This window comes from Symsagittifera roscoffensis, chromosome 3 (genome assembly GCF_963678635.1).
Source record: "Symsagittifera roscoffensis chromosome 3, txSymRosc1.1, whole genome shotgun sequence".
NCBI classification, from domain to species: domain Eukaryota; kingdom Metazoa; phylum Xenacoelomorpha; order Acoela; family Convolutidae; genus Symsagittifera; species Symsagittifera roscoffensis.
The window spans coordinates 37,909,654-37,922,268 of NC_087064.1; the positions used below are offsets into that span (position 1 = coordinate 37,909,654).

The 12,615-nt window shown below is 35.4% G+C and overlaps 2 protein-coding genes across 2 annotated transcripts in view; one reads left to right on the top strand and one right to left on the bottom strand.

The window, feature by feature from the left end:
- LOC134842146 (sorting nexin-12-like) overlaps positions 1–12,615 on the top strand; it is a 457,691-nt gene that overhangs the window by 200,183 nt on the left and 244,893 nt on the right. The gene's annotated exons all lie outside the window — the stretch shown is intronic.
- Positions 858–12,615, bottom strand: part of LOC134841394 (synaptic vesicle membrane protein VAT-1 homolog-like) — a gene marked incomplete at its 5' end in the record, with an annotated part of 34,618 nt that continues 22,860 nt past the window's right edge. Inside the window, 3 exon segments of the mRNA XM_063857355.1 lie at positions 858–1,541; positions 3,277–3,506; positions 10,857–11,123. Coding sequence (XP_063713425.1) covers positions 1,398–1,541; positions 3,277–3,506; positions 10,857–11,123 — 641 coding nt within the window. The 3' untranslated portion in view covers positions 858–1,397.

Consider the following 12,615-nt stretch of genomic DNA (forward strand, 5'->3'; position numbering starts at 1 on the left):
GCGGTAATTTTGTTTACGGGGTGTAACAACATTCTTCGTGAAATCAATTAATTCTTTATATTGATTGGTTTGTGATAAATTGCTCAAAACATTCAAAACCCATTAGTTTTACATGGGTTTTACAAAGAAAAAACATTTTTCTTTGCTTCATTTTCACATGTAGTTTATGGTTACAAAAAAAATGTTTTTAATCAAAAAAACCAAGAAAGATGTGTTACGGTTTCACTCTTGTGTTATAAAGCGCATAACACAATTTTTTATACTCATGTGCATCAATTTTGTTAAAGATTGAGTTGATAAACACTTCCAAATTGGTAGACTTTGTCAATTATTATATTTTTTTGAATGTTGACTAATAATACTCTTCCAACAGGCACACACAATGTCTTGCAAGTCGTAGAAACCACAGTAGTGATCGCACTTAAGGCTTCGATATCTGGCAACAAAAATGGATCGGAGCCGAACCCCAGTTAAATTTTGTCTCTGAATTGCAAATCGTTTTTTCTAGAACTTCGAAAGTTTCAGGTAATATACAGCAGTTTTCAATTTCGAATTAAATTATATGTATTATTTGCCCTGTGAAATTGGAAAAATGAGTAGCTAGTAAAAAACGGCTGAATTGATTTCTAACATTAAAAAAGTGCGGTGGTTCGCTTTTTGCAAATTCTGCAAATCGCTTTTTTGATATACCCAATTTTTTGTTCTCCACAAATTTTGTGCCCTATATCCAAGTAACGAGAATAATGTCCTATAAAAACTATTTTATACATTTTCAGCTGCTTAAAATCTTAATAATTGTTAAAATTCATGCTAACAAACAAATGCAAAAAACTACGTCTCTTCAAGGAAAATCAAGATTTTAAATAAATATTTAAAATTGCATATATAAGACACTTTACATTTATCATGCAGAATTCATTTTTAAAATACTGAAATATACATCAAATCGACAAGGCTTGCTTTATGTAATGAAAATTTACATTCCGAGTTTAAGCATTGAAAATAGACAATTTCAAACAAATTTAAAGTAATGCGCAGTTGGGTTACAAAATTTAATGAAAATAATGTTATCTAAAATTATCAAATGAAAATTGCGTGCAATAAATTATGGACACTTAAAATACACAGTGAAGCTGATTTGTTTGCTCGATTGGAAAAGTTTTTTCTTGATTCAAAATGTTCAAAACTGCAGGTGACAATATACATTTATCATTTCAAATCCATAGTAGTTCAACTTTATATGAAAGATGCAAACTGTATATAATAACATCCAACACTTCCGACTAAGCGTACCTTGCTCAACACCCGTGTAAATTTCTCCACTCAACTGTTGTTGTGACTTTTCTAGATAGTTCTAGAAAAAGCTAGACTATTCTTTCTTCTGTGGGAGTCGCTATCTATCGCAAATCAGGTCCATTCTGTTCGGCGACGTTTCTAGGCATCTGACCGACTACGAGGAGCACTTTGCCGACGTTTTTGTGGTCCTGCATTCTAGTCATCGAATCAGTCACCTCCTCCATCGCCCAAGTAGAGTCAATGACCTTCAAACAAAAGCAAACTAAGAAGGCCCCTGCTCTCACACTGTTGTCAAAGGTGACAAGGAACTAAGGCCAAGGGTAGTTTCATCGTCATCATCATCATAACCGGTTTTAGTATTTAAGGTGCTGCGGTAGTCCCAGTCACTGGGGTCGGCAACACCTGGCAACGTCTAACTCCAGTGGTTTGAACAGTGATTTCACGAACATACAACAAGCTCGCAGTAGATCGAAAATGGTATCATATCAAAGTCTTTTTAATGATTCGGAATCCCATAAAATAGTATGAAATTTTTTTCTAAATGTAGAAAAAAATGACTGAAACGACTAATAGCTTAAAACTGCTATTCATACTAAATTTCCGCCAGAGAGTTGCGATTTGTCGCTGAAACCACCAGCGGATTTAGGGGGGCGGACGCTCCCCTCCACTCAGGAACTATGTTCGGCGAATTCTGTTCTGGTATCCGTTTTTTTGGTGACGGACCCTAAAATTTTTTCTAAGGTAATAATTTTGAGGTCAACAATTTCCAAAAAGTGCCTAAGAACGCCTTTTTTGGCCTGTTTTTTCAAAATTTGGTCAGCAGAAAGTCTGGTCAAAATGGGGTCTTTATAGTGATTTAGGAGAGATCAGAAAATTAATTTGGTCGACCTAAAAAATAAAGAAAAAAAGTTCGACAAATTTTTCGAAATTTTTTGAAAATCCTCCCCCTACCCTCGAAAAAATCCTAGATCCACCCCCTCCCCTCCCCTCTAGAAAATCCTAGATCCGCCCCTGGCTAAAACAGTGGATGCTCAGAATTTTTTCAACTATTTTCAACCGTATTTAAGCCAATTTCAGCTGACATTTTAAGCTGAATTTTTCTTTCTCTTGCTACTGAGAAATTTCGAGGAACTTTGGTTTTTAAAGCTTTTGTTTCGAATATTCTTAAGAACTCATTGTTGCAGTTATTTCTGTAGTCGGAGCATTCTTTGCTTTTTGTCAAGTAACGGGCTACATTTGTGTGTCTTATCTTATCTGTTGTTTGTCTTGTCTTATCAAAATTCTTCTGAGGAGGGGTTCCCTGAGGAGGATCTCGTTAGAACAAACGACTCGTTATACTTGAAGACAAATTTCCGAACTCAACAACTCAGTACTGCTGCATGCATTGCTGAATAACCAACCCATTCTACTTATTAGATACACTGCTAGGATGAGGTAAAAGGTAGCGTGGTTGGAGTTGGTCGCAGATTTACACAAAATTCCTCGCAAAATGTCGGCCTCAATGTAATTTTAACTGATCCCCTGACCCACTAAATGTAGAACCTGTCTTTATTAAACAAAGTTATTTTAGTGTTTTTCTTGCAATGAAATTGGCCGTGTGAACCAAGTTAACATCCTTCCGAAGCCATTGGGGGGATGTTAACTTGGTTCTAAGTTGGAAATTTTCAGCCAAACAGAATCGAGCATTTTACTTGCAACGGTTAGCAATTTTATTCTTAGACAGATACTGGGGTGGAATATCTTAACTTGGCTTAAATGGGGTGGGAGAGGGAGAGGGGAGGATGTTAACTTAATGCGGCCATATAATGTGGAGCTTTAGTGAATATCATAATGGATATATTACAATAGTGAAAAATTGCAAATTTTTGGTTATAAAGAAGCAGTTTCTAAAGTTTTGACAGCCGCATTGTTTAGTTTTGTCACGCGACTATAAAAGCATAGACTAGATTGATGGGAAACAGTAAAAAAAAAAGAAGTTACTGGTTTGATTTTGCCCTCTTTGTAGAGTTTGAAGAGGTCCTTGACCACATCCTGCACCAGTGCGTGTTGTCCCTGGTCGAACAGGAGGTTGATGAGGTTGAAGCCCCCCACTGATCGGTTGTCGTCGAACAGCTTGATGGGGTTGACCTTCTCCACCTGCCACCACTGGTTCACTTTTTGAGTCGGAAGCCACTTGGACAATGGAGTCGAAGTGATCTGCTTCGTGTAACCTACCAATCAGCTCACGCTCACATATTGCGCAATCAAATTTAACAATGAACAAAGATATAGTTTTAGGCAGTTACTTATCAACATAATTTAAACTTCAAACTAAACAAGACTGCTCGTATCAGGGCGAAGCCCTGGTTGTTCCGACTGCCTTTTAAGGTTTTATGGAGCAGAATAATAACATTAAAAAAATAAATGTAATAAAATGAAGTGAAAATTTTTTTTTCTCTAAAATTTGAAACTTTTTATGAAAATAATCCCCCCTCCCACACGCCATGTAAAGTACAAAAAAGATTTAGCTCCTTGTAACAAATCAATTATGGCAAATAAGCTCAACCAATTTAGAACGATTTTAAGACGGATTAACTCTCCGCTTGCGCGTTAATAGCGCAAAATAATCACACGTGAAATATCTTTTCAAATTTGAGCTCAGGACAACAATACCTTTTGAATGATAAAAAAAAATCCGTCGAAAATGGCTAATTAAAAAGTCGAAATTTGTCTGAAGAAAAAAAACCCACCCCGAGCACAAATATTTCGTTACTTTCGTATCGAAAGTCGGAACAAAAAGCTGAACTTAAATAAACTAAATCGAAACAGGACACATGATTATTCAGGGTATTTCCGAGAAAGTCGAAAATTATCATGCCGATTATCAATTTAACAAACTGAAGCAGCTTTTGGTTACAGAAACATTCAAAAAATATTGAAAAATATTTTTAAAATTTTGAAAAGTTGTCCATTCCGAAAATAGTCTAAGCCAATCTGGAATGGTTTTGATCCGCATTGATTCGCGATATGAATGGAGCAATTGTTTCCAGACTGTAATGCTGAACCAAGAGCTGCTGTATCACTCCGATGAAGGTTGAGAGCGTCGGCTATTGAACTCAAACAAAGAATAGCTCCTTCAGCAGCTTTGTATAAATTACATGGATAACTTTAGAAAATTCTGTACTCGTGGTAGTTGCAAACTCTAATGGATGGAGTTCGATGACCTAACCGTTTTTGCCCAAATTGAATTGATTGTTCTCTTCCTTGTCTTTTGAACTGAATTGTACTCTTGTGTTTTAATGTAATTCGCACTGCTCTAATTTGTTGCTAACATCGTGGTCTTCTTCTGTTAGCGCCTAGTTGTTCCGACTTTCGATACGAAAGTAACGGAATATTTGTGCTCAGGGTGGGTTTTTTGTTTCTTCAGACAAATTTTGACTTTTTAACTAACCATTTTTGACGGAATTTTTTTATAACATTCAAAAGGTATTGTTGTTCTGAGCTTAAGTTTGAAAAGATATTTCACCTGTGATCATTTTTCGTAAAGTTATGGGGTTTTGAAATTTGGCATTTTGGCCAATTCGGGACAATTAACGCGCGATATATTTCGCGCTGTTAACGCGTAAGCGAAATTTAATCTGTCTTAGAACTCGTTCCAAATTGTTTGTAAGAAGCTTATTTGCCATAATTGATTTGATAAAAGTAGCGAAATCTATTATTTTGTAGTTTTAATTCCGTGCGGGTGGAGATTTCAAAAAAAAATTCAAATTTTAGATTTTTTTATCGTTTTTTTTCTTACATTTAATTTTTTAATGTTTTAACTGCTCCATAATTCTTAAAAGCAGTCGGAACATTCAGTGCTTCGCCCTGATACGAGCAGTCTTGTTTAATTTAGGAAGCCTCGGAACAATTATTAGCTCCATTATTAGCTGACAGTTTTCGCTTTTTGCGCGCGCGTTTTCCAAGATCTTTCTCGTTTCGTTTTTATTCTAGAATTATCTGCCATTGGGTTTAAGAAAATTTAAATTCAATCGTAAATGAGATTGTCATCCAAACTCGAAAGCAACAAGACTGCTCGTATCAAGGCGCAGCCCTGAATGTTCCGACTGTGTTTTTAGTTTTATGGAGCAGTAATAATAAAAAAAAATATAAGTATTATAACAAAATGAAAAAAAAATTTTTTCTAAAACTTGAGTTATTTTTTTTTTAAAATCATCCCCCCACACGCCATATAAAGTACAAAATATATATTTCGCCCCTTGTAACAAATCAATTATGGCAAATACGCTTCTTTCAAGCAATTTGGAACGATTTCTAAGACGGATTAACTCTCCGCTTACGCTTTAATAGCGCAAAATAAATCGCGCGTTAAGTGTCCCAAATTGGCCGAAATGGCAATTTTTAAACCCCCATAACTCTACAAAAAATAATCACAGGTGAAATGGTTTTTCAAATTTGAGCTCAAGACAACATTACTTTTTGAATGATAAAAAAAAATTCAGTCAAAAATGGCTACCTAAAAAGTCGAAGTTTGTCTGAAGAAAAAAAACCCAATCCAAGTGCAATATTCCGTTAATTTTGAATCAAAAGTCAGAACAACAAGACTGCTCGTATCATGGCGAAGCCCTGAATGTTTTGTCTGCCTTTTATGGTTTATGGAGCAGTAATAACCTTAAGAAAATAAATGTAACAAAACAAAATGAATAAGTTTTTTGGTAAAATTTGAAATTTTTTGAAATAAAAATCATCAACCCACACGCCATATAAAGTACAAAAGGATAAATTTCTCTCCTTGTAAAAAATCAATTATGGCAAATAAGGTTCTTTCAACCGATTTTGAACCATTTCTAAGACGGGTTAACTCTCCGCTTATGCGATGATAGCGCAAAATAGATCGCGCGTTAATTGTCCCAAATTGGCCGAAATGGCAATCTTTAAACCCGCATAACTTTACGAAAAATGATCACAGGTAAAATATCTTTTCAAATTTGAGGTCAAGATAACAATAGCTTTCGAAAGATATTAAAAAGTTCCGTCAAAAATGGCTAGTTAAAAAGTCGAAATTTGTCTCAAGAAAAAAAACCCACCCCGAGCTCAAATATTCCGTTACTTTCGTATCGAAAGTCGGAACAACAAGGATTATTTTATACGTCAATTGTGTCTGCTGTATTTTCGTTCATATCAATAAATCACGACCAGGAAAGCTATATAACAGATCATTGAGATAAAACTAACAGTATGTCAGCTCAAAAAAAATTATAGAAGGTTCGTTCGATTTTCTCAGATAACTATAATAATTGTGTCATCAGTTTTTGCAGTTGAAGGACAGAAAATTGAAATTGAGATCTCTTTGGGATAACTCATGTTTGTTTTATTGTAGAGAGGCCACTCGTGTCAGTAATTATTGTTCCGACTTTCGATACGAAAGTAACGGAATATTTGTGCTCGGGGTGGGTTTTTTTTTCTTCAGACAAATTTCGACTTTTTAACTAGCCATTTTTGACGAAATTTTTTTTATATCATTCGAAAGGTATTGTTGTCCTAAGCTCAAATTTGAAAAGATATTTCACCTGTGATCTTTTTTCGTAAAGTTATGAGGGTTTAAAGATAGCCATTTTGGCCATTTTTACCAATTTGGGAAAATTAACGCGCGATATCATTCGCGCTATTAACGCGTAAGCGGACATTTAATCCGTCTTATAAATTGTTCCAAATTGGTTGAACGAAGCTTTTTTGCCATAATTGATGTATTACAAGGAACGAAAACTCTCTTTTTGTACTTTATATGGCGTGTGCAGGGATGATTTTCAGAAGAAAAAAAAATCAAATTTTAGAAGAAAAAAATTTCATTTTATTTTATTTCATATAATGTTTTTATGTTATTACTGCTGCTCCATAAACCTTCAAAAGCAGTCGGAACATTCAGTGCTTCGCCCTGATACGAGCAGTCTTGTTTAATTTAGGAAGCCTCGGAACAATTATTAGCTCCATTATTAGCTGACAGTTTTCGCTTTTTGCGCGCGCGTTTTCCAAGATCTTTCTCGTTTCGTTTTTATTCTAGAATTATCTGCCATTGGGTTTAAGAAAATTTAAATTCAATCGTAAATGAGATTGTCATCCAAACTCGAAAGCAACAAGACTGCACGTATCAAGGCGCAGCCCTGAATGTTCCGACTGTGTTTTTAGTTTTATGGAGCAGTAATAATAAAAAAAAATATAAGTATTATAACAAAATGAAAAAAAAAATTTTTCTAAAACTTGAGTTATTTTTTTTTAAATCATCCCCCCACACGCCATATAAAGTACAAAATATATATTTCGCCCCTTGTAACAAATCAATTATGGCAAATACGCTTCTTTCAAGCAATTTGGAACGATTTCTAAGACGGATTAACTCTCCGCTTACGCTTTAATAGCGCAAAATAAATCGCGCGTTAAGTGTCCCAACTTGGCCGAAATGGCAATTTTTAAACCCCCATAACTCTACAAAAATAATCACAGGTGAAATGGTTTTTCAAATTTGAGCTCAAGACAACATTACTTTTTGAATGATAAAAAAAATTCAGTCAAAAATGGCTACCTAAAAAGTCGAAGTTTGTCTGAAGAAAAAAAACCCAATCCAAGTGCAATATTCCGTTAATTTTGAATCAAAAGTCAGAACAACAAGACTGCTCGTATCATGGCGAAGCCCTGAATGTTTTGTCTGCCTTTTATGGTTTATGGAGCAGTAATAACCTTAAGAAAATAAATGTAACAAAACAAAATGAATAAGTTTTTTGGTAAAATTTGAAATTTTTTGAAATAAAAATCATCAACCCACACGCCATATAAAGTACAAAAGGATAAATTTCTCTCCTTGTAAAAAATCAATTATGGCAAATAAGGTTCTTTCAACCGATTTTGAACCATTTCTAAGACGGGTTAACTCTCCGCTTATGCGATGATAGCGCAAAATAGATCGCGCGTTAATTGTCCCAAATTGGCCAAAATGGCAATCTTTAAACCCCTGTAACTTTACGAGAAATGATCACAGCTGAAATTTCTTTTCAAATTTGAGCTCAAGACAACAATACCTTTCGAAAGATATCAAAAACTTCCGTCAAAAATGGCTACATAAAAAGTCGAAATTTGTCTAAAGAAAAAAAACCCAGCCCGAGCACAATATTCCGTTACTTTCGTATCGAAAGTCGGAACAACAAGACTGCTCGTATCAAGGCGAGGCCCTGATTGTTCCGACTGCCTTTTAAGGTCTATGGAGCAGTAAAAAGATAAAAAAAATTATGGTCTACTTAACAGTCCCCCCCCCCTATGGTACCTACCTAAGAGTATCCACCCCTATAAATGAATACAGTAAAATAGCACTAAACAATTCCCCTCCTCCCTTCTCTCTTGAAAGGGGTGGAGATTGTTAAGTAGATCCAAAATTACATGTAAGAAAATAAAATGAAAATTTTTTCTAAATATTGACCTTTTTTAAAGAAAATCATCCGCCCGCACCCCATGTAAAGTACAAAAGGATAGATTTCGCTCCTTTTATTAATTACGGCAAATAAGCTTCTTTCAACCAATTTGGAACTATTTCTAAGACGGATTAAATCTCCGCTTACACGTTAATAGCGCGAAATATATCGCGTTAATTGTCCCAAGTCGATCAAAATGGCAAACTTTAAACCCCCATAACTTTACAAAAAATGATCACAGGTGAAATATTTTTTCAAATTTAAGTTCAGGACAAAAATCTTTTTTGAATGGTATAAAAAAACTTCCGTCAAAAATGGCTAGTTAAAAAGTCGAAATTCGTCTGAAAAAAACCCACCCCGAGCAGAAATATTCCGTTGTTTTCGTTACGAAAGTCGGAACAAAAACGCTAATGTCATCTCAAAACGTTCAAAACGAAAAAGTTGTGGACTTCTAGTTTCCAGTTGCGGTTAAACCAAAGCCAGATGGTTTAAAGTTACAAGGGGTGCCAGCCCTGTCCATCAACGAATTCCTTCTCCGGCGGTCATTTGAGACCATGAATCATTCGCTACATCAAATATTTTGCCGCTGGTAATTTCCATGCCTGCCAAGTCAACATCAAATGAGAAAAGAGATTCGTTAGACAGCCACTTTCCGTTCCAGTTCAGCTAGTGAGTCTCGATGAGCTTTGTCCAACTGTCAATGTCGATCGGTATACCAGCGAGACATGAAAAGTGAATTTTTCTGGGTCGTCTGCCAGATAAGCGTTTTACTCTGTTAGTCTGACTGGAGCCAGCTCTTCTTTTGCCTCTGTTTTCCTTCTTAGAAATCCATAGCAGCGGTATAACTGTTCTTACTCTGGATTCTTAAAAGTAATTTTTGAGTTCAGGCTCGCCGAAAATCTTGGCCGGCACGATGTGGCAAGTATAGCATTCCCTTATTTCTAGGATTTTTCCTCATAAAACAATCGCATTATTCTTGCACTTGGAAGTTTAGTAGCCACATAACTGAAGCTTCACCCATCTTGTATTATTCCTTTGGCTCATTTTGATGCATTTTTGATCAGTTGGTGATTTGATAGTTCAAGTGTAGCAATTTTGGAAGTGCTTAAAATATATCATTTTCTCAGTTGTTACAAGTTATTGTTGTGGGTTCAAATCAAAAGAATCTGCAGAATTAATTTTTTTTAATTGAAAAAAGTTTAGAAAAAAACCCTCGAATTGTTGTTAGTTTCTTGGCTTTTCAGTTTCTGAAACAGTTGAATTTTGACAAAACACTCGACAGTACTCTTGTTGACCAGGATGGGCAATGTCTTCCAAATTATTACAAAGATAGCCCATCATCGTCTACTAGGGTTGTAAAAACAATAGATGGGCTGTAATAAAACTAACGGTCCATGCTGTTTAGGCGAAAAGCTGCATTAAATAACCAGTCTGGCAGCTTAATTTTTCAAATAATTTTGGTGCTCAGTTTTTGGATTTTTTTTATAATAAACAATTTCTCTTAGACTACGTTTCCATTAGTTTTTTGTGTCTTTTTGCAGAAAAATCAAAGGTATTGTATTTTTTTTGAAAACTGAGCAAACAAGTGCACAAACATTAATTTCAAGACAACATAGTGCAATAAGTATTAACTGTCTTTAATTTCCCTCATCAGACAAAATGACAGAAAATAACCCTAAACTGGATTCATTAGTTGCAAATCCCTTTTACCCGATTTGTTCCCTCTCCAGTTTAGGACAACCAACACGTCCCTTCTAATTACGTAATTACATAAATTTCAAAACCTATTTTCAATACATACATATCAAATACTTTTTGAGATTTGAAATAGAGATAAGCTTAAAAAATATTGGTCCAAAAATCTCGGGCTTCCTAGTTTCTTCAATTTACATGTGTTGCAAGCGAGCATCTAAGATGAACAAAAAAGCAATAGGAACTAAAGCACGCGATACAGACTTAACTGTGTCAATACATACTACTACCGTTGCAGGCTGCAGGCTGCAGGCTAAGTTTTGCGCGACACAATTGCACAGGACTTGCAGGCTTGGTGATCATGATCGCAAAAGAGTGCAGGCTGCAGATCTATTTCGATGCAGGTAAAAAAAGGTTAAAAAAACGTACCGAAATTGGCCAAAGGGGAGGACAAACCTAGGATGCTACTCTTGGCTTGTGACGTCACACTAGCCGCCGCTCCCGCCGCACCCCCGGCTGCTCCTCCGGCGGGTTGCGACGGTAGGTCATTGACTAGGGAACTCGCGGATCCGTAGAGCACGTAGTGGCCCATGGGCTTGACGAGATTGATGCCCTTGGCGACATCTTCGCCCGAGAGAGAGTCGAGAACTATGTCTACTCCGTAAGGAGAGAGACGCTTCACTTCTTCCACGTAATCTAAATAAACCAGTCATCATTGTTGCTGAATTACCGATAACAAAATTGAATTCAACGTTTCCTTAATTTTTCTTTGAAAAAAACTGACTTAACAGAGGGGCGTATTGAGGACTTGGAATTGAACGTGAAAAAAATTGCACGGAGAAACGCTAAATTTTGAAAAACAAGGCGGTTGCTCCCACTCAAACTTCCCACCCAATAACAATCCAACTTTGGTACCGTTTACGAGAATCTATTTTTGTATTGGTGATAAAATTTATTTCAACGGTTTGGAACCTGATCTAAACTACATTTTATGATTGGATAAATTAGATATTTTACCACTGTAAAGTATTTAATATTAACCAATCATGATCCATCTAACTAACAACCCACTTATTTGTAAGTGCTGAAATTACTTGTAATTTCAGCACCAGAGAGATTTGAATTTAACTTAGAATTTAGTTGCCTCTCCTAAGGAACTTCAGCAGCCGCAATAAACCAGTATACCCTAGATCTATTGAGCCTAGCAGAGACTAGTTAAACAACCTGAGACTAGATAGTATAAGAGTAAGATTAGTATCGGTATTAGACTAAGAAGTTGCACGAAAATAAGATATTGAAAATCAAAATAAAAATTAGTAGCATGACAATAAACTGTTAGTAATCATAAAAATCATCTGTAGTCCCAGCTTCATCACCTAAACATAACAGCTCACTAAACATCAAAAACTAAAATTTTGAACAATTTAAACCATTTTAAACTTAAAATATAATTTTAAAATCAGATCATCAAGGCTTATCCTTGGATCTACATTAAATTTTTCTATTTCATTACATTTAAAACTTGATCATCAAGGCCTATCCTTGGATCAAAAAAAACAATTTTGTTCTCCCCCACCCACTTAGCTAGTGTCTAACGACCTCAAACGTCGATTCACTATCCAACCCTTTCAAAAAACCCAAGACTAATAGAAATTTTTGAACAACACTAATCATTCAAATTAGGATAAACAGTGAAGAACTTCGGTTATTCATCCTTCACTTGAACCCTCCTCTTATCAAGACCCAGGATAAATCATAGACTTAGTAAGTTTAAAATAGTATCTAACGAACTACTCACGTTCTAATTATACCTGAACCTTGTGGATCGATTTACTATTCTCCAACCCTTGAACACAATCATTACCCCTAAGTAAGATTAAGTAAGTTAACACCTTAGCTTATATTAGCCACGAGAAAGTAAAAAATCATTCTTCGGAATCGATATACTTTTCTCTCCAACCCTGAACAAATAGACCCAGGTTAAGCTAACCAAAAAATCGTAAGGACTAACAATTTAAGAAAATAGAAATCATCTAACAACTTTTTGCATCCGTCATCCTAAACCTTATGTCATTTAAAAATCTAGGAAATAAACAAACAATCGTTTTACACAACTGTGAAATAGATAACAAAAAATACGACCTTGTAATCACACCTCATACACAAACAGTTGGATATATTAGAACAA